This window comes from Taudactylus pleione, unplaced genomic scaffold, assembly GCF_031769625.1.
Source record: "Taudactylus pleione unplaced genomic scaffold, aTauple2 ptg000792l, whole genome shotgun sequence".
Taxonomy (NCBI): domain Eukaryota; kingdom Metazoa; phylum Chordata; class Amphibia; order Anura; family Myobatrachidae; genus Taudactylus; species Taudactylus pleione.
The window spans coordinates 6,912,758-6,934,393 of record NW_028285194.1 but is presented as its reverse complement, the minus strand read 5'-3'; the positions used below and the strand labels follow the sequence as shown (position 1 = coordinate 6,934,393).

The following is a 21,636-nucleotide window of genomic DNA, read 5'->3' as shown; positions in this document are numbered from 1 at the left end:
GGCGGCAGCTGGTCAGTTGCATGTAAGATTAGTGCTCTGATGGCATGTCATGGGCATATAGGTGGGAATGTGTCTTAGTCAGAGTTCATTTCAGACGGACCTCTTGCACCAGGTATAGAGCAGGTGCGATGCGCGTTGATAGTGATGGCGGCTACTTTCACAAGCAAATGGCCACCTGTGAATATAGACGAAGATCCGCATTCATTTCCGAGCACACGATGTGGCTGCAGATGCGCCCGACTTGCTTGCAACTCTGAATCTGGCTCATACTGTGGCCCAGATTTATCAACCAGTGATATTCTTTTTATCACTCATTACTAATCTCAAATGGTGATCCAACCAATCAGCTCCTAACTGGCATTTTTAAAACACAGCCTGTGACATGGCAGTTAGGAGCTGATTGGCTGGTACTTTAACTCCATTCACTTTATCTCAATCCAAGACCCCAAAGTCTTAAAAAGTAATGAGTGTATGTGCAGGGGAGAAGAGGAAAAGGGGGGTGTGAGGGGAGGAGTATTTGTCCGCACACCAATTTTTGATATTATAGCTGAATATAGATTTAAACATAGATTTAAAGCCATGTTCTAATACCCAGAAAATCAAATTAATTTGTTCTTTCATATTCCACTAAGGATGCCATTGTTATAGCACTAGTTTGTGCATGGTGTCTCTACTAAACTTGAATGATATTGTCTCTACTCTACAATACAATAATTCTGTATATAAAACTTTATTGCATATAATATGGTATGCAGTCATCACGTCGACAGTCACTGCTTAAACATTCATAATGATGTCGACATGGTTTAAATGTTGACATTAGAGTAAGGGTTAGGGTCACAGATACTGTACAAATAGATTTTCAACATTCTGTCCATGTCGACATTTAAAAGTGTCGTCATTATACATGTCGATATTGGTGGATGCCGACACATTCACTCTCGACATTATGACCCTGTCAATATTCTTATGTAGACTTTATGAATGCCGACATGATCACCGTCGACATAATATATCAAACCCATATACTGGTATTGACTCCTGTGGTTTAAAAATGTATGTCCTTGTCTAGGCCATATCAATAAAGCAGCATAAAAAGAGAATAGTCCAACGTATGTTAGTATTTTATGCCTGGGCAGGCCTTGGCACAGTTTTGCGCAAAACTTGTCCTACACACCTTGCTAGGCCTCAACTTTTATTATGTGAATGGAAAGTACTAAGCGACATTAATATCACTTTTAATGGAGCTAACGCACAGATGATATGAATATACAATGAAAAATCAATAAACCATGTAGAATTGTTAAACAAACCCATTGGTAGTACTGTACCTAATTTCTGTGTACGGAGTTTGGAATTGCTTTACTTTGAATTTACAAGTGTGATGGGATTTACAGTACAACATTGGACCGTTTCACTAAGCGAAATAACTTTTTGAGTATTAGTAACAGCAGGAAAATCAACAAAGGAAGCAGAAAATGTAGTTTTCATTTCATTCCACCTAAAGAGTATATTTTAACTTGATTTCTGATGACCTATTGCATTATATTCTGAATGCTGAAGGAATCCATATATCCGATAACTGCATTATTTGCCGGGCAAAATTACTTTTGCCAGTAAATAAGTAAACGGCAAAAAACAGACAAAGTCCCAGCTGTAAAACCTCAGGAGGCACGCCATAAAATTGTTTAGTGAGATCACTTAATCTGTACTGAGGTTATAGCCTTTGTTGCGCCAAGTGCCACTTTTCCATAAACAGCATATCCTAATATTTAATTATCCTAACATTTTACAGAACTTAGTATATGTTATGCCAGGGTACAGTACCTGGCACAGGGAATGCATTGCACCAGACTAGCTGGTCCTCACAGCTCAGCATTTTGTACATTTATTACGCACAGGCACAATGCCATTCTGTCAGACTCACTTAGTAACTAAACTCGAGATATTTGGAAACAAGACAAACTTGAAGTTTGGAAATAGTTCATTTTAATTACTTGCCTAGCTACAGCTAAAGTTGCTCAACCTCACTACATAACAGATGATACTGTCCAACATAAAGGCCAGATACCTGAGATTATAACGGGAAAGATAAATGCAATATTTTTTTAATATTTTATATAATGCGTAAGTAATTAACTAACCGCATAAGCGTTTTCTAGGCTAACAATAATTAAGATAATGAGGAATATTTATTTTAGGGGATGTATTTTGGCAGTGCTAACAGTTTACACTAATACTCGGTGAAGAGATGCACAGTATCAAGCCTTGGAGAAGTTGCACAAAACAACCAATCAGCTTCATTGTCTTTTCAAAGACTGTGCTAGATAAATGACAGTTAGAAGCTGATTGGTTGCTTTGGGCAAAATCTTCTCTCTACAAAGCTACATACATCTCCCCCTCAGTGTTTGTTTCAGGTTTTAACTGTCAATCATATCATATAGAGCTTAACAAGTTCCATTATTTTGCTAACATGTCTGTTAGTCTCTATGTACACTACTGTACTCTGTAATGCAGGTATGGGTAATGGGTATCTTGCCATCTAAAGGGACTTATAATAACATAATACCATATTGCTATGTTTATAAGCCCTTTGCCTACTTGGCCAGCATTGACTCATAGATTTAACACTAAGCTGGGTACATGCTTACCGATGTGTCTACCCAGCGATGCAAAGGCCCGACATATCGGCAGCCGGTACACATTACAAAATCCGGTGCTCGACAGCCCGATGCGTCGGGCACCGCCTCCATTAACCTGCCTGGCGTTGGCAGCTGGGTTGTTCCGACAGCCCGACCGAGTGAACCCAATGTACGACCTGCGGGAGTGCACACGGTCATCCATAGTGGATACACATTTGCCGATGTGAACGATATGTCGGCCCGATCTGCCAGATCGGGCGACATATGGTCTAATGTGTACCTACCTTAAGATAAATATTTATATGTAAGCTGTTATCCCCTTTCTAAAGCTGGGCACACACTTACCGATGTGTGTACCCAGCGATGCGACGTCCGACAGGATGACATATTAGGCGGCCGATACACATTACATGATCTGGTGCCTGACCACCCTATATGTCGGGCACTGGCTCCATTCACCTGCCTGGTGTCAGCAGCTGGGTCGTTCCTTCAGGATTACATGCAGGCCAACGGAACGACCCCGATGGATGACCTGGGGGAGCGCGCATGGGTACACATTTGCCGATCGGGCGACATATCTTCTAACGTGTACCCACCTTAAGGTGCATTTGACTAGGGTTTGACCACTTTTTTTGTATTCAGCACTTATCTCCTGCTGGTCTGAAAAGTCCTCAGTTTTATAAGTGGGTGGGGATTGAACAACCAGTAGCCAATCAGATCCTGGGAATGTCTACAGCAGCAGGAGAGGAGTGTGCTGGTCCTATGAGAAGTCGGGACGCATCCACTGGTGGGATTATGCTAGTGAGGGCATGGCTGCAGAGAAGCGTTATAATATGGAATGAGGGAGTCATAAGGGGCCCATACATGCTGCAAGTTGGAATGCATTTAGGACAGTTTAGACCTAGCTGGATGCAAATCACTCAGGTAACCAATGAGAAGTGGAATGATACAAATAAAAGCGATGAACAAATAGCAGTGCCAGAAGTAACATTGTTACATAGTTAGTGAGAGTATAAAAAGGCACAAATCAACCAATTTTAAACTTGCCTAAATGATCTATTTGCTGAATGGAAAGCCCTCGTCGTACATACTGAGCATAACAAAAGACCCATGGTAAATGATACATTTTGTATTATATGCAAATTACTTTATACTTACATAGTTAACCACTGACTCATTTTCATAGACAATAACTAGAATTTAAATACAATATTAAGACTGATCAACCTAGCTTGGGATATCACCAAGAATTGCTGCATGTAAGCTGCATTTTGTAGTGACTATGCTCGTGTAACACACAACCGGAGGTCACACAAAGAGCTATTCAGATGCCTTGGAAAAATGCTGCTGATAATTGCCACTTTGTACAGCAGTGAAGTCACTGTTACAATGTAAGATTAGCGCTATATCAGGGGCTGGTTTCTCTCCTACATCACATTGTCTATAGCTGAAAGAATGTCCATAGGAAGGAAGTGTGCAGGCCGATGATTAGCCGACTGCGGCAACGTCACTGCGAGCTGCAGAAATTCATTTAGCAAGTTACAGCTTGTAATACTTCTCAGTTGTGTTACAGCATTTAATTCCAGTAAACAGGAGCCTACGCTAGGATCACTTTCATCTGTAGTGTGTGCACTTACTTTTTTACATTTCTGAGCAATAAACTTCTTTCTTTTTAGGAAAGGCTAATTACACTAACTAGCAGTTATTTCTTGTGTGAGTTAACATGTTCTATAATAACTCTTATATAATAATAATAATAATAATAATAATAATAATAATGTGACAATTATTTTAGATTACAAAATATTATAGTTGATACACTCAACAAGCTACAGTACAGTCCTTTATTTTGTCACTTCAGTTCCCCTAAGGCTACAGTGGACCTGATTGAAAGGTACACACAGATGCGCCACAGCTACATCTTTTTCCGCAGGCGCATTGGTGTCTTTATGCTAAGCCACCCCCATGTTACTTCCCGGGAATTCCCAATGCAATTCAAGGCTCTTGCATCCAAATCTTACTGCATCTCCCATTGGTAACCATGGGGATCAGTGGCGGCTCCAGAACTGGGGCTGCAGCGTACTCCAAAATTTAAATAGGGGAGCCACACCAACTGCCAGTGAGTCCCGGCTGGTGATGTTTGGCAGAGTTTGGGGTGGCAGTTGGTGTGGCTCCCCTGTTTGAATTTTGGACTGCGCTGCAGCCCTTCTGGAGCCGTCGATGGTCGGGATGCATGTGCAGTGCAAATCAGATGCATGCAAAGACTGAAAACAAGGGCCGATGGCATCCATCACTGCGTGCACCTCGGAATGAGGTGCCGTATGTGCTCGCAGACGTTTTTAGATGTATTATTAAACTACTAAATAGTTTGCGTAGTGGATTTGTTTATTTATCTTTTATGTTTGTCAGTTATACGTTATTAAATGCACTTTTGTACCTTTTTATACTAGATCCGTTTTTCATCCATTTCTGGTAGGAAAATCAGATATAACGGGCCCATTCTGAGTCTCACGCAGGTCTGAGTGAGACTGCATTCTGGATGCGAATGGATTGCAAACAGACTGCTAATGCAACTATATCCTCATCCTAAAGTAGGGGTGGGCAATAAGCCGCCTTCAAGCTGTTGATGAACCACAAATCCCAGCGTTCCTTGCAACAGTTTTAGCATGACCAAATAGCAAAACTGTGTCATGGCATGCTGGGATGTGTAGTTCTACAACAGCTGGGGGGCTGCTTATTGCCCACCCCTATCCTAAAGCATACACATGTTTGTGATCGTACTGCCCCACTATCAGGGCCGTAGCTAGGGTAGTGCGGCCGGTGCCATGGCACAGGGCACCACAGGTCAGAGGGCGCTGTTTGGGCCTGTCAGATTTCTGTTTATCATCATTCTCACTTGTAGCTTCCTCTTATTTCATCCCCAGCATCTCCTGGCCTCCCCTATCTCTTCCCTGGCCCTTCCCCATGAGGCCATGGCCCTTTTTTTGGGTGCATTATGTCCCTTTGAAAAATGAGGGGGGCGCCAAAGCCCTCTCTGGCACAGGGCACCAAAAAGTCTAGTTACGGCTCTGCCCACTATTATCTGCAAGTGTGTGAGGAGCCATCAGCAGCAGCAGCATGATAGGTACACGAGATCCCTCTGAAGTTACCACCCAGAACGTTACTGACTCAAAATAGCCAGTAACTCTGATGTCTCACCCACGACACCCGACGCACCTACAAATCGTATTGTTGCCACCCATTGATGCACATTTACAGCCGCAGAGATATGAGTGAGATGCATTTGGCAAGTCATATTTAGTTTGTCATCAGTTGCAGTGTTGACAATTTCTATGTGGGCAGTGTAATGGTAATGCTGACGCATAATGCCGACATGGTACTAATGCTAATGAAAGCATTTTAACCGTGTCAGCATTATTTTATTTAAAAAAAATTCACATAAACATCAACACGCGACAGAAGAAAAATGGGCTTACAAACATCCATATAGTTTAACAAAAAAAAGCAACAGCCCTACTTTGACTGCAGATTTGTCCAGTTTGTCTTAAGATGGAACAAAAAAAAAACTGTACAGGCCGTAGGCTGCATATATGTGATATGTCCCTTGTCATGGACATGTAATTTGGTGTGGACTGTAACTTGTCTTGTTTTTACACCAACCTACCTTTATGCCCCCTCTCCCCTTAGCACTTATAAAGGTGGAGGCCCTCTATTTAGTCTTAGGAGAGAAATGTGAAGACTAGAATTGTGTCTCAGTGTACAGAGAGGCAGAAAAATGAAAAAGAGAAACATATTTATTAACATTTATTGATACAGCATATAACAAAGCATAGTGCAAAAGTCTAACTTTCGTATCAAACTTAGGGGTATATTTTCTAAAGTGTGGGTCTAATGAAGTGGAGATGTTGCCCATGGCAACCAAGCAGATTCCAGCTGTTATCGTCAGGAAGGTGCTAGATAAATTATACGTAGAATCTGATTGGTTGCTATGGGCAACTTCTCCATTTCTATAAACCCACACTTTAGTAAATATACTCCTTACCTTTTTATAACAACCTCTTCATTACACTTTTACACTTCCCCCTCGAATATTGCTTAGTGTATCCTCATTAATGTTTTAAATCATGACAGTGATTAAGTGTTAATTCAGAATGTATTTTAAAACACTATGTTAAAATGGTTTTTCTTGATTTTACTTTAAATGATCCCATAATCTGACATGAAAATACAATAAGCTAGGTTACATATATGTTCAAAAATAATATTCCTAAAACCATGTTTTCTTTACTCAAGCACAAAATAGTACTCTGCTATTCTTAGAACCTACATTTCCTAAATAACATGGATAAAGCTCGCTAAGGTTCTAAAATAAGTTCCTAATAATATGTTACCACGTTATAAATAAATTAGCACAAACTACTTCCCAAGGATAAATGCTGTCATTATTAAACAGCACCACCATGTGGCCACAAGGCATTATTGTATCACAGTCATGAAGGTCTTTTGTGTTATGTGTACCAGTTAAGTATGGTTAATATCCTCCTTTTATATACAATAATAATATTTTGCAATGTAAAGATAATTACAATGATTAAATAATATACATTTCTGTGTTGTTTGTAACAAAAACTTAACTTGCACCTTTATAAAATGATTCTTTGCAAAAAACCATCTATGGATAAAAACCTTTGTATGCACATTGAAGTGTCCTTTTTCCCTTGGTTGTTAAATTTGACTTAAAATAGATGATACATCAAAAACTAACTGTATACTGTATGTGGAGTTTGTAGCAGATTATAAGCTCAGAAGGGGAAGATACTGGTATGAAAACACTGTACAATATGGTAATGCTATATAATAATAATAATAATAATAATAATAATAATAATAATAATAATAATAATAATAATAATAATGATAATAATAGTAATACAGAATAAAGTAAGTCATTTAAATTGCTAGAGAATTAAATTATTTGCTGTTGCAGACAGAAGGCCTTATTCAGAGTTGGGAATAGAGAGCGATATCTCTCTCTACTGATCATCTTGGTGAAACCATGCTGCACAGCAGGTGGGGGAGATTTAAAATGTGCAGAGAGATTTAGATTTGGGAGGAGTGTTTCCAAACTGACATGTAAATTGTAGAGTAATAATAAAGCTGTGCAGTATTTGTGGGCTACATGCAAAAGCAGCCACTATTTACCCACATGTAAAAAAATGTATGTATTTACACCCCTTGCATTGCAATATGGTTTGTTCAGGTTCACAGTTGAGAGAGAGATCTCACTCTATTCCCAATGCTGAATCAGGCCAGAGTTTTCTTCCAAGAAATATAGGACAGATCTACAGAGTTCTTAAATGTAATTAAATATAGTGTTAACAGGAGGCTCTGAAATGATGAACTATAAAGCATTGGAAGCTTCTACTTTATATCTGCTCTAACCTTCAAGTCCCAGAATTATGAATTCAACCATTTCCTTAAAGCAAAGAACGTTCTTATTTACCTCACCACGTAATCATACTTAATAGACCCGAGCTAATTATGCTTTGGATTTAAAAACGGCTGGTGCAGGTGACGTGGTAATGGGGTGTGCGGTTATACTGAAAACACCATAAGAACCCCTTTTAAAACAAAGTATTATTAACTTATTAACTTAACTGACAGCACTGAGGTCATGAGATCAATTCCCAGTCACGGCACATCTGTGTGGAGCTTGTATGTTGCCACAGTGCTTGCTTGGGTTTCCTCAGGTTGCTCCAATTTACTTCAAAATTATACTGGCTAATTAGCTTGTGACAAACTATTAACCCCAGTGTGTCAAATAATCGCTGGATCTGCGTAAATATCGGCATTGGGTCCGCTGCTGAATCAGGCCCATAGATTGTTAGCTCCACTGGGGCAGGGACTGATGTGAATGACTGAAATATTCTCTTTAAAGCGCAGTGAAATATGTGTGCGCTGTATAAACTGGTAATAAATATTGGAATGGATTTCATAGACGCCTAAATTTATATCACTCCGTCCTGACAATTAAAAGTCTTGGTTAAACAAAAAAAGTTCTATCCCATTTGTTTTGTATGTACTCCAGAAAAGAAAGTTACAGCTTGATCTTATTTGATAGCTTCATTTAAGTTTAACAGTGATGTACTGCTGCTCGAGCAATTCTCTTTTTATTTTCATTTCAAAGGTATAAAGGAGTAATCTGTTACAGATTCATTTTTTCAGTTGACAAGCAGTGACCTTATATGGCATTTTAACTATATCCAAGTCTAACATAGTATTTATATAACCGTTTAAAAAGCTCTCGATGCCCACAAGAGATCTGTGCACAGTGCACACACAAAGAAATCCTCATAAATGCCGTCTCTTGTCTAAACTTAACAGTGTTATTTGTGATGTACAGACAAACCAGCCATGTTCGTGAAATCTAGTACGTTTGACCCAGATAACATCTATTTATGGCTCACAGAACATCTACTGATCAGCAGGGTTCCCCTTCATTGTCTGATTAGCTCGATGTGTGTCAGCATGCCCTGCATCATTGAGTAGGAAGACTAACAAGTTGTTTAAATGAGGGGGGGTCTTTATATCTAGATTGTTCTACTCGGGATGTAGATATCAGACAGGCAGACAGCATGCCGCTGGCCTGAATGCCGACACTGAAAGTCCGATACAGTACTTAAGATAGGCATCGAAATACCGACGCCTATCTTAATCCCGACACCGGAATCCAGAAGGACGCCAGCCCGAAAGAGGTAAGTCCGGGATGTCCTTAGCGTTAGGCACAGGTTAGGTTTTGGGGAGGGTTAGGGTTAGGCACCCCTAGGGAGGAGGCATAAGGTTAGGCACCACTCGGGGGGATGTTAGGGTTAGGCACTAAGGGGGGAAGGTTAGGTTTAGGCATGAAGGGGAGAGACTTAGGTTTAGTTAGGTTTAGGCACTTACTGGGAGGGTTAGGGTTAGGGTACAGGGTGGGGAGGGTTAGGCTACAAGAATGGAGGGTTAGGGGGAGAAAGGGGAAGGGTAATTATACTTACCCGACCCCTGTCGGGGTACCAACCATCGGGATGCCACTGTCTGTATTTTGACAATAGGCACCCCGACAGCCGCATTACATACCGATTCCGTGACACATATTGATTTACATTATATTATAGAGCACTGTAAATGCATGAGCATGTGTGGTCTGTATCTTGAGTACATACAGGCAGACAGAGATTGGGCGGACACAATGCATTGCTCTCGTGATCTCGATGACCTAAAAAACATACAGTAATGACTGATAGTAAGATGAATGAATAAATGCTAAAGCTCTATGTTTGTATCACATGAACCATTTACAGTTCTCATTATTTTACTTTAACATATTTGCAGATTATTAGTTTGCTAAATTTCCGTATTTCCCTGGTACGACTCACGTTTGATAAATTGTATAGAAATTAGAATCCGGCACTAACTGCAATGCTTCTGTAGTTCTTATTTGGCCCCTTACTACAGTACCTGGGGATGTTACTGGAACTCCAGTGGTGGAAATAGGTTCTAGCTCAAACTCATTTATTGTTTTCCACCGTGTTAAACGTGTAATCAGCGTAAGAAATGTTGCACAGCATAGATAGGAAGAGCCAAATGAAATGACAGAGATAGTTAACATTTTTTTTGCGATTTGTCATCTTTTCCTCTACAACATTAATAATAAGATGTACAAACTGCCAACGTTTTAATTACATCTCCAACAAAGCTTTTCCCACGGTCATGTACTAACACGCATTTCACACAGTGCGGCCTGCATATATTTATTGGTTCTCAAACTCAATATGACATGACTACTGAATGCATTGCTGTCACAATGCTCCAATGTAATATTAAATATATGATATAATAATGTGAAATATAAAGTTATTATAACACACCAAAGAGGTATATTTGACTATGTATAGGTACAAGGTTGCAGGCCAAGTGATTTCATCCTCCAGGATGTCGTAGAAGAATATCCTTATTTATCACAATGCTGTTAGTGATGCATTACTTACAATACACATACACACTGGCACATCACACAGAGAGCAGCGGACACTTGTCAGTTCACATGAAATATTAATATTAATAAATGAAAACCTTTGCTGTAAAGTATATAAGCATAGAAATGCAGTGCTATAGTGGTCTGCAGTCTGAACGCCACAAGGTGGCAGTGTTGTGAACAAGTTCCTGGCAGCAGAAAGTACAGTAATGTCCCCATCAGCTCTAAGAACTTACATCCAGACTGAAAGAAATTAAATAAATTGCAGATCATGATTTTAAAATACATCACATAACCACACAAGTAAATAGCTCCTTAAAATTGAAAGGACATTACTTTATACAGCCCATGAGCTACAAATTTAGCATTTTTTTTTCGGGAGAGGGATCCTATAGAGCCCTCTCTGGTAACCTAGGCTTGCACATGTGTGACCCTAATGTTCATGGGATTTTTGTGGTGTGTCCAAAAGGAGCATAGGATTGATAAATAGTGGACACAAAACATTCCAAATTGCTGCAGTATGTGGTGATAATAAGCTTTTAGCTCCTTATCACTAATATTAATAAATAGGCCCTTAGATGAACCATCCTTTAGTCACAGGACCAGTGCATGTCAGCTGCAGTATACACTAGCAGGTTTGCCCACATTTTATTATAATTTATCGAAGTATTTCACGTGTGGTGCTGTATAAATTGACCTTTGTACCCTACAAATTCCCAACATTGCATGTATAAGAGCCTTAACTACATTGATTTTCCATATTAATCTGATCAGTTGCTATGGACAACTTTCCCACTAGTCCTCTTTAGAAGGTTTAATACACCTAACCCAAGAACGTTAAGATGTTACTGTATCTCTCACAGATATACACCACACTTGTACAGCAGCTGGCACTCAGAGGCTACTATGAGTGAGATCATCATTACAGCTCCCAGTCAGTTGAGGCAATATCGATACAGGCAGAGATATATCAAACTTCCTAAAGAGTGGAGAAGAGGACAAGTGGAGAATTTCCCATAGCAACCAATCAGCTCCTACCTATCACTTTATAGAATATACTTGGTAAATGCCACCTAGGACCTGACTGGTTGCTATGGCCTCCTTCTCCACTTATCCTACACTTCGTTGGAGGCTTGATACATCTTTCCCTTGATCCAGCATAAAATACCCCTTCGTCACCACACTCACATGTACTGTATATTATACATGAGGTTTTAAAATATGTTTTATATCCCCTTTTAACTACTTTCAGCTCCCATGTAGAGCACATTTACCTGACGCCAATGAAAATTTAGAATTTGCTGTAATTGCCATGTAATTTGCAGGTTTGGTGCCATTTATTAGTGTTAATATACTAATGCCGTACATTTAACGCTGTAAACCTAGCCTTGAGCTTCTTGCCCCATTTACAGGTCTTGGAACTTTGTTTTTTAAGTTTACACCTAGTAACAAACAATTTTGTAAAGTAATTTCAAGGGCAAGCATGATCAAATGAAACAGTTCCTGGAGCTCGCCCAGAATTCCGATCAATGCTTTCGGCTGCCTGACATCTAATCTCTAACAATAAATGCTAGGAGTGCCATTTAATCTTGAACACACCGGATAAAAAAAGAATAAAACTGCAACAGCTCAATATTACATTTTTCTGCCATTTGATGAAATAGAACTTTTTCCTCTGAAGCAGAGTGACTTGTGTTGACATTTAACAAACTCAAATAACTTTATGCCTAAAACCAAAAATGCTGTGTCAAGGAGATTTCTGTGTGCTACATGGGTAAATTGGAGAATATATTATGATAAAATTGCTGAATCCATAAAAGTGCCATATTCAATAATATTTAAAAAACGGGCTGAGGGAATTTCAAGTAGTGCACAACTTGCAGATAATCATACAGTGTCTGTTGTGTATGTTTAAACAATATCCATTTTAAGTCTTATGCTGGCCATACACGCTACAATTATCGGGGCGATCCGCCTGATATCGGCGGATCACCCCGATAATTGTAGCGTGTGGGGGGGGCAACTGAGGGTTAAATATTGCTCGGTCGGGCATGCAGGATTGTCCAGCATGCCCGTCCGATGCGATATTTACCCGGTAACTGTCGGCCGCAGTGTATGCCCAGCGCGGCCGACAGACAGACATTTCCTGTGTTCCTTCCTACGGAAGGAACAGGGAAATGTCTCCTCCCCCGGGGGCGGAGCGCGGATGTCGGGCTGATACACTGTGAGATTTCTCTCACAGTGTATGCCGGCGACATCTGCGGCTGGCAGCCGGCCAGATAAAATGTCTGTCGGTCTGACAGACATTTTATCTGGCTGTGTATGCCCAGCATTACTTAAAGGGACTAGTGATACAGTGCATCTAGGCAACTACCAATAGTGCCAAAAAGATGAGGGAATGCGGCATCTGATACAAAGTATACTGTATACGCCACAAAAGTCTATATTTATCAAATTGCTCCCAACATAAACTAACTCTACTTCTGCCATTAAATATAAGATTACTACACACCAGTGGCATTACTAGGGTGGTGCAGCTCCTCCTAGTGGGCACTGCACACTAACATCACAGAGCAGCACCTGGCTCCCGGTCACTAAGGAAATGGCAGTGCAGGCAAAGTCTCTGTGGACAGCCTGGCATCTCCTGGAGTACTGGGCACACCCCCAGAGTGGTGAAATCGGGAGTGTGCTGTAAGGCCACGCTCCTCCACATGAGATCACACCACCATTTCGGGACTTTACTGGCCACACTGGGTGTCACTAACCCAAGTGCCACCACTGCAGGGCCGGATTAAGGCTTGTGGGAGACTCGAGGCAACTAAGTTGTGGGGGCTCCTACCATTAAAATTGCCACGCCCCCCCGCAGCCACTACTATGCCCCTTACCTTGTTTCTGGACTGTCCACTGACTGGCAAAGTCGCAGCATACTACATCATGTCCATGGCACTGCTGGGAATGGACTCCCATCTGCATTGCGGACATGATCTAGTACACTACCAGAGGTAAACAGAGGATTTTGAGTGGTGAGTGAAAGAGGAAGAGGGAGAGAGGGAAAGAGAGAAAGACAGAAAGAGGGATAACGGCGTTATCAGCGAGGGAGTGGGGCTTCGATCATCAGTCATTGCCGGGCCACCCACTGTAGAGGCTGAGAAAAGCTGTTTCCGTCTTAAATCAAAAGTCCATCAGTGAGTGTGATGTTGCCGGAAGCTGGCCAGGGAGAGTCCAGAGTAGCCCGGGTTGGGGACAATGGGGCAGATGTATAAAGCTCTGGAAAGTGATAAAGTGCAGAGTGATAAACGACCAACCTATCAGCTCCCAACCACCATGTTACAGGCTGTGTTTGAAAAATGACAGTTGGGAGCTGATTGGTTGGTCATTTATCACTCTCCACGTTTTCACTTCCCAGAGCTTCATACATCTGGCAAAATGTTTGCTGAGTGTTGGGGCCCCCAATGTGTGGGGGGCACTGGGCGACCGCCCCATCCACCCTTCTTATAATCCGGTCCTTCACTAATGCTACACACATCTAAAAGACCAACTTTTTTTTATTCCGATATCATCCATTTAAAATTTAACTTTCCCATTATGGGCTTGATGTATCAAGCAAGGAAAAAAGTGAAGAAGTGGAACAGTGGAAAAGTTGTCCTTATCAACCAATCAGCTTGTACCTATCATTTTATAGACTGCATTTGATAAATGTTGCTTCAGAGCTGATTTGTTGCTATGGGCAACGTCTCCACTGGTCCACTTCTCCACTCTTTTCACTGATTGATACAGTACATCAGCCCCTTTGTGTAATTGTTAGACCCAAAAGCACCATGTGATTATGTTCACTTGATCATTAGTTCTGAGGGCTGAGAAAATGTCTTCCAGTTCAGGGGCTATTTTTAAGCCACCATAATATATTTGTGCTTCACAAGTAAATTATGATTAAAAATAACAAACCTCTCCAACCTCTTAAACTTCAGCATGAGTCACAAAACTAACATTCGTGTAATCACCAAGTCTTAGAATGGGGGGAAGAAAAAGAAGGTTGAATCTTTGAGATCGTGGCTAAGTATCGTATCGGGAAAGCTGCCAAGAGAATATGCAAAAACAACGGGATATAAAATGAACTTGTTCTTTGAAAGCTTTTTGGCAGTAACCTTGAGAAAAATGTAAGGAAAGATAAAGGTGTTTGATGGTATAATCAGCTGAGGTAATAACAATGTCATTCATTGGAAATGCTGAAAAACATACAAACTTTGGAACTCGCCAATTCTTAACCGTATAAGCAAAGCATGGAATACAAAAATAAATAATATATAAAATAAATTTTTGTTTGTATTTGAACTTTTTAATAGGTCTGCATGTCAATAGCAAGTAAAAGGGGATGGATATCTCTGAGTGCTGTCAGCTCTGACTTATAATAATAATAATAATAATAATAATAAAATATGATTTTTGGGACCTGTTTATTACCGAAATTTACATATAAAATATATATTTTTTGTATTCAATTATTTCAGCAATATGAGAACTGGAGACCAAACCAACCAGACAGCTTCTTTTCTGCTGGAGAAGACTGTGTTGTAACCATTTGGCACGAGAATGGACAATGGAATGATGTGCCCTGCAATTATCATCTCACATACACCTGCAAGAAGGGAACAGGTACTTTCGCACTACATGTATTGACTATGATTTATTTAATGCTTTAATATTATAAGCGCCAACATGAACAAAATAATCTTATTTTAAAGAACTCCACCCAAAACTAAACATTTCAGTTTGGTTGAAGTTCATAAAGTTGAACTTCTGGACATCAGAAACCGAAGGTTAGCAACAATCGATGTTCCCATTCTGATGGAAATATTTTTCACTTTGAATAGTGGACTTGAGTTAAATGCTGCTTTCCAATGCCCACCCGATGGCTGACTGCTTGTGTTCAGCTGCCGACAACCCAAATGGTGCTTTAACATTAGTAATACAAAAAACACCATTTGTGCGAATTTCAATGTAATCTGCAGGATACAATTTAATGCTTTGTACAATATTACAGCTTTCATAGTACTGGATTGAAAGTATAGGTATAGTTTCTATTACTCACATGTAATTTACCATATGCTGACACTCATATATGATATTATTTTCTTACAAATTACAGCAAATTGTGAAAACCTGTATCAGTTCTACAACAATCCTCAGATTGATTTAACTATAAGTAGGTTGCAGTTTATCTTGTAAGTTATTCTTAATATAATTAATATTATCTGTTATGTATATGGTGCCACAAGGCTTCTGCGGCACAGAATATAAGGGTAAAACATACAAAAAATTGCACAATTAAAGAACAATACAGGCCGGAATAGAACTTACATTTACACATTATTATTTAACTACAGTGCGCATATTGCATAATTACATGGATCATACAGAGGGGAGAAGGCCCTGCTTGCTACAGGTTACATTCTAGGGGATAGGCCACCACAAAGATGGAGAGGGTAGTAGAGATTGGGAAAGCAGAGATTGGGCCATGAGGAGGGCAGTAGGTTTGAATGCAGAGGTGAGTTTTCAGGGCATGCTTAAAGGCTGGGAGTTCAGAGGCAAGCCTCATTGTGTGTGGGAGGGTATTTCAGGGAATGGGGGCAGCACAGGAGAAATCCTGAAGGGTCAGAGTGGGACATGGTGATCAGGGAGGTGGAAAGGAGATAGTCATGGGCAGAGCACAGTGGGAAGGATAGAGTGTGGCTGGAAAAGGAGGAGTAGAAGTTGAAGACTTTACAGTTGAGTGAGTTTAAATCTGATTCTGTATTGGATACACAGCCAGCAGAGTGACTGTTAGAGGGGAACAACAGAGATGAGATGGGCAGCAGCGTTAAGTATAGCTGAAGAGCAGCTAGGCAGAAAATAGGGAGCTCAGATAGTTCTGGCCTCTGAGAAAGCCATATGAAACAATGGCACATAATACATATTTGCTGTCATGTCATTGTCTAAAGCTAGCTACACACTATGTGACATCTTCAATAATCTCAGACCCAATATCAAAGTGCAGCCCCAGAGAGGGAGCTAGAAGTTGATCGGAATATTATTGGGTCATGTTGTTTTCTTTTTTTTTTCTGCAGATCACCCAGCAACAATACATCTCAGCAATATAAGACTCAGGGGTATATTTACCAAAGTGAGCATTTTTAGAAGTGGAGTTGTTGCCCATAGCAATCAATCATATTCTAGCTATCATCTTCTAGAAGGTGTTAGATAAATGTTAAGCAGAATCTGATTAGTTGCTATGGGCAACATCACCACTTCTAAAAACTCTCACTTTAGTAAATATACCTCTCAGACTCCATTCGTTTTAAAAATGATTTTAGTTTAAGCAAAGCAGCATGAATAAAAGTGGAATAATATTTTCTATTTGGTTTTGTTGTTTCAGTTGCTTGTGGACAACCTCCTCTCGTTGACAATGCAAAGACCTTTGGGAAATCAAAACCACGATATGAAATAAACTCCATGATCCGATACCACTGTAAAGATGGCTTCGTTCAACGACATATGCCAACTATTCGATGCCGAGGTGATGGAAGGTGGGATCTTCCTAAAGTCACATGCATGACACGTAAGTATATAGACCAACTTTGTTGATATATCCTACTTTATTAAAAGTAACATAAACAAATATATATTTGTAATGATAATATCACTTTTCTGATTCTAGTGTTGGGTCATGACAGATTTAGAACATGCTTTGGGCAGGATGTACTAAGGGGAAAATGCGGTAAAACCACCAAAAATGCTGTTTTCGGGGTTTTTACTACATTCCTCATAAGTACAAAGGTCGGAATGTGATGCATTCCGGTGCTTCGTCCCATTGGGTAACGCCTATCGGCTTCTTATTGGGACACCCCTTGGTCTGGAGCCCTCGCAAAGGACAACTCTTATCGGTATAGCTGTCCTTTGCGATATTCTAGGTACATACCACAGTAATTAACTGCGGTATGTACCCGAAGACAGGCGGGGTGTACCGCATCACGAATGCGATGCTTAGTACACCCTGCCCTTTCTCTTTTAAATTAGAGAGAGATTTATCAAACCTTCTATAGAGGACAGCAGACTCCTCTCACTGTCCGATGTGCTGCTGTGTCCGCGCTGCTATACAGGTATGGCCAGCAGTAATGGGCAGAGAAGAGAAGTGTTACAGGTGGGGGCAATAGCCCTGATTGCCATGTTCCCCCTATTCTGTTCATGCTTTTCGGATTTGGCCATGCCCCCCAGTACCCAGGCCCGTTAGATCTCTTGACGTGTGGCTGTGACCTGGTCATATACAGGGTGTTTCACTCACTATTGGCCCCAAAGTTTTTTTATAACTTTTAAAGTAATTGAAGTAATTTAGTGGAATGTGACACAGCCCCACCTCATGACTGTGTGTTACATGCCGACATGAACCGGTACACAGCTGAACAAAGTGTATTTATTGTCCAGACGTACTGGAAAGCTCAGTTGATAAAGATTCATATCGGCATGTAACACAGACACAATGAATGTAGATGCCTCAGTACACAACACTGCTGTCAGATGCAGGAATGCCTAAGGACTAGCAATCGTGGCTCCAGAGGTGGGGCTGCAGCACAGTCCAGAATTCAAATAGGGGAACCACACCAACTGCCACCCTCACTGGTTATATCCTCACTGGCAGTTGGTGTGGCTCCTTTATTTGAATTTTGGACTGTGCTGCAGCCTTCACTTCCCGCATGCATGTACAGCTGGCCTGGATGCTAATGGCGAACACTTTCAACACTCGCTATGACTTCCTAATGTTTCTCTTAGACCAAGGTATGTCTGTGCGAAATTTTACTGAATTACGTCCATTACTTTAAAAGTCATAAGAAAAACTTTGGGGCCAATAGTGAGTGAAACCCCCTGTATTTACTGTATTGCTTCTAATCTGCAGTGCTAGTTAGTTTTAAAGTCAACACAAATCTCTTTTATTTTCAGCTTCCTTTTACCAACGGACTTATTCCAAGAAATATTACTACAAATTTAGCCCACCTGAGATGGGGACTCCATTGAACACTTCTAAGCACCACCACCGCTGGAGCAGGAACTGGCAGGATTCACCGCGCTGAATGTAACGACTTTCTGTTCAACGGACATCACATCGGCCAAATTTGTAAATTACAGTGCCTTTCATTTGCGCTATCAGAAAAATTACCTATCTGATCAGATCTTGGACTCTTTGGACAATAGCGTTATACAGACAACAGTGGAAAACAAGAATTAAGTTTTAATTTAAGTGTTAGAAATTATAGGGAACTAAACCAGATGTAAGCATAAAATGATTTCTACTAGAAAATGTAGATTGTGTCACCAAGGCAAACAAATATATTGTATTAATGCAAGCTTACTTTAATATTTAAACAGCTTGACCCTAGCTCAGATGACTTTTGTAAATAAGATGATTTAAATATGTTTTCTAATTATGTATATAAAATTTAATTAGTCAAACTAAAGTCAGGCGTATTTAATAACTGCTATACAGCTTAAATGTTACATCACTAATTAAACAGATACTAGTTGATCAAGGATGCAAAAAAGCCCTAAAACCTTGGCGTGAATACTGTTAGTGCCAGAAGAAGAGAGGTTTTCAGAGGCGCATTAGGAAGAAGACACTTGTGCCATATTTTTATTTTTATTTTTTTTGTTGTGGAAAAAAGAGGAATAAAAAGTATTTTGGGGAACAAAATTTCCACACCACTTGGATCAAGGATTTTTTCATTGACTGCAATAAAATTAACGTTGCTGTTCATCCATGACCACGCTACAAAATGGACTTTTTTGGATGAACGATCTTTCATTGTGTAAGTCTAGCTTTTTAGAATATTATACTGCTAATCCATGAAGAGAGTTACGTGTAAGGGTCATATAGGCAAACTCACACCTGACATATATGCACCCTTTTTTTGCCTCAGATTATGTATAAAGTTGTATCATTTTTTTGATGCAAGTTTTTAAATGACGTCAAAACTGCTGCTCAAGTTGATGCAACAGAGGTCATAAGAACTGAGTCAGTTTTTATTATGCGTCATACTACTCGCACCTGGTAAACCACTCCCCTTGTTTTCACAGAGAGGGGAGCTTGGTTCGGTGTCTTCGAAAATACTACATAATGTATCATGATGGTGCATAATACAATTTTTTTTTGTAAAAAAAATAAAAAAAAACACTAAATAATTTTGTACATATAATCATTTTCTAGGTCTTTTTTAATGAAATTCTGAATGTTTATTGATGATTGCGGCAGCTGTGAAGCGTACAGATATAAATGCAGGAAGCCATACCGTTTTAGCTTTTAGGGTGCTTCTGTGCCATAGATGCCCACCGTGAGGCATCAGTATGTCACCTTTTGTTTAATGAATAAGTGGAAAATACTGTAGGTTTACAAATGTAAAAAGTCAGGATATCTGCTCACTTGAACTAAGGATAGGTTATATGTTATCCCTTAAGCTTCTGGGCAGTCCTGAAATGACTAATAGGGATATATTTATTGAAACTTCTAAATACTGGATGTGTTGCATAGCGACCAATTAGATTCTAGCAATCATTTATCTAAAGCATTCTAAAATATAGCTACAATCTAATTGGTTGCTATGGGTAACACAACACCACAATTTAATTTTTTTTTTTAGAAGTTTTAGTAAATGTACCCCATAATCTTTAAGTATAATTGTATATGCTTTGTTTGAGTATCCCATAAGTTAACCACTTAACTTAAGTTTAAGCATCTTTTAGAAATTTATAGCGAAATAGAGTATGATTTTATTTGAAAGTGAGTGGACCTGTCACCTGCACACACTGGAAGAAGACATTTTGAGGACTGAACCAATATTTAGGTGACTGAGGTCAATTCACCAGATACCACTGACATGACCGAACAACTCTGGACATTATACATTCTGCTTAAAATATTTACCTACAACATGGCTCCACAGTTTGTAGGTGACAGGTGCACTTTAAATTAGGGGAGATAAACCAACATCATCTTATGCAATCCTAGTTGTCTCATTATTTCCATGAAGGCAGATTTTGTTGAATTTATCAAGCAAATGAACAAACGTTAAATCAATAAATATACTTTTCTGGGTATGCATTAAAATTAGATGTTCTGAAGTATAATTCAAGGTACATTGTAAAATTAGCGATTATGGTTTATGAGTAAAATGTTAGAACATTCACAATGTCACTGCTAGAGGGCGCTATGACACACTGGAAGCTCCTCTGGTCAGAGTGTTGAAGTATTTATTACAATTAGCCAGCTAAGCTGAACATTTAGTGATTGTTTTGAGGCTGGAAGATAGCCACTCTGTAAAGTAAAACATCTATAGTATAGCTTCTCAACAAACAGTCCTCATTTTTTTCTAGTGTGATTGATGCATTCCTATGACTGCTGCACCTTGTGTTATCATACTTGTACTTGACAGCAATGCACAACAGTGTTGACCTGTATGTTTTTTTTCTACTATTACAATGCACATAATACTTTTTTTCTGTATTTATATTATAACTTGTATAGTATATAATGTGAACCTTTGGGTATTTGTGAATGAAAGTCTAAATCTTTGTAACTTTTATATCTGCTTTTGTTTCACCAAAGAAACTTTGTTTGTTTGCTAGTCTATGGTTTATAGTGTTTTTATTTATTCAATTTTTTTTTATTATTTTTTAAATAGAAAAATGTATAATTCTAGATAAAAAAAACCCAATAAACACTCAAATGTCCAAATGTGTCATGCAGGTATCATAAGCCTGTAAACGTATCTCATATCATATCTGTGACTGTTTTGGAGTTGCAGCCTTCAAAAGTGCCTCATGCCTCTCCATGTGCCTCACACATCACCAATGTCATAGATTTCTAATGAGTTGATAAGATGTCTTCTGCTGGATAATAATATCCAGCAGAAGACATATTTTTAGTCTACAAAAATGGCTGCCTCCGCCTTGTGA

General features: G+C 39.6%; 1 protein-coding gene across 1 annotated transcript in view; it reads left to right on the top strand.

Moving 5' to 3' along the window:
• The window catches only part of VCAN (versican), a 103,979-nt gene extending 82,605 nt beyond the window's left edge, over positions 1–21,374 (top strand). The window contains exons 12-14 of the mRNA XM_088457915.1: positions 15,168–15,312; positions 17,072–17,254; positions 18,631–21,374. Of these exons, the coding sequence (XP_088314041.1) occupies positions 15,168–15,312; positions 17,072–17,254; positions 18,631–18,761 (459 nt within the window). The 3' untranslated portion in view covers positions 18,762–21,374. The remainder of the gene's footprint in view (positions 1–15,167; positions 15,313–17,071; positions 17,255–18,630) is intronic.
• The last annotated feature ends 262 nt before the right edge of the window (positions 21,375–21,636 follow it).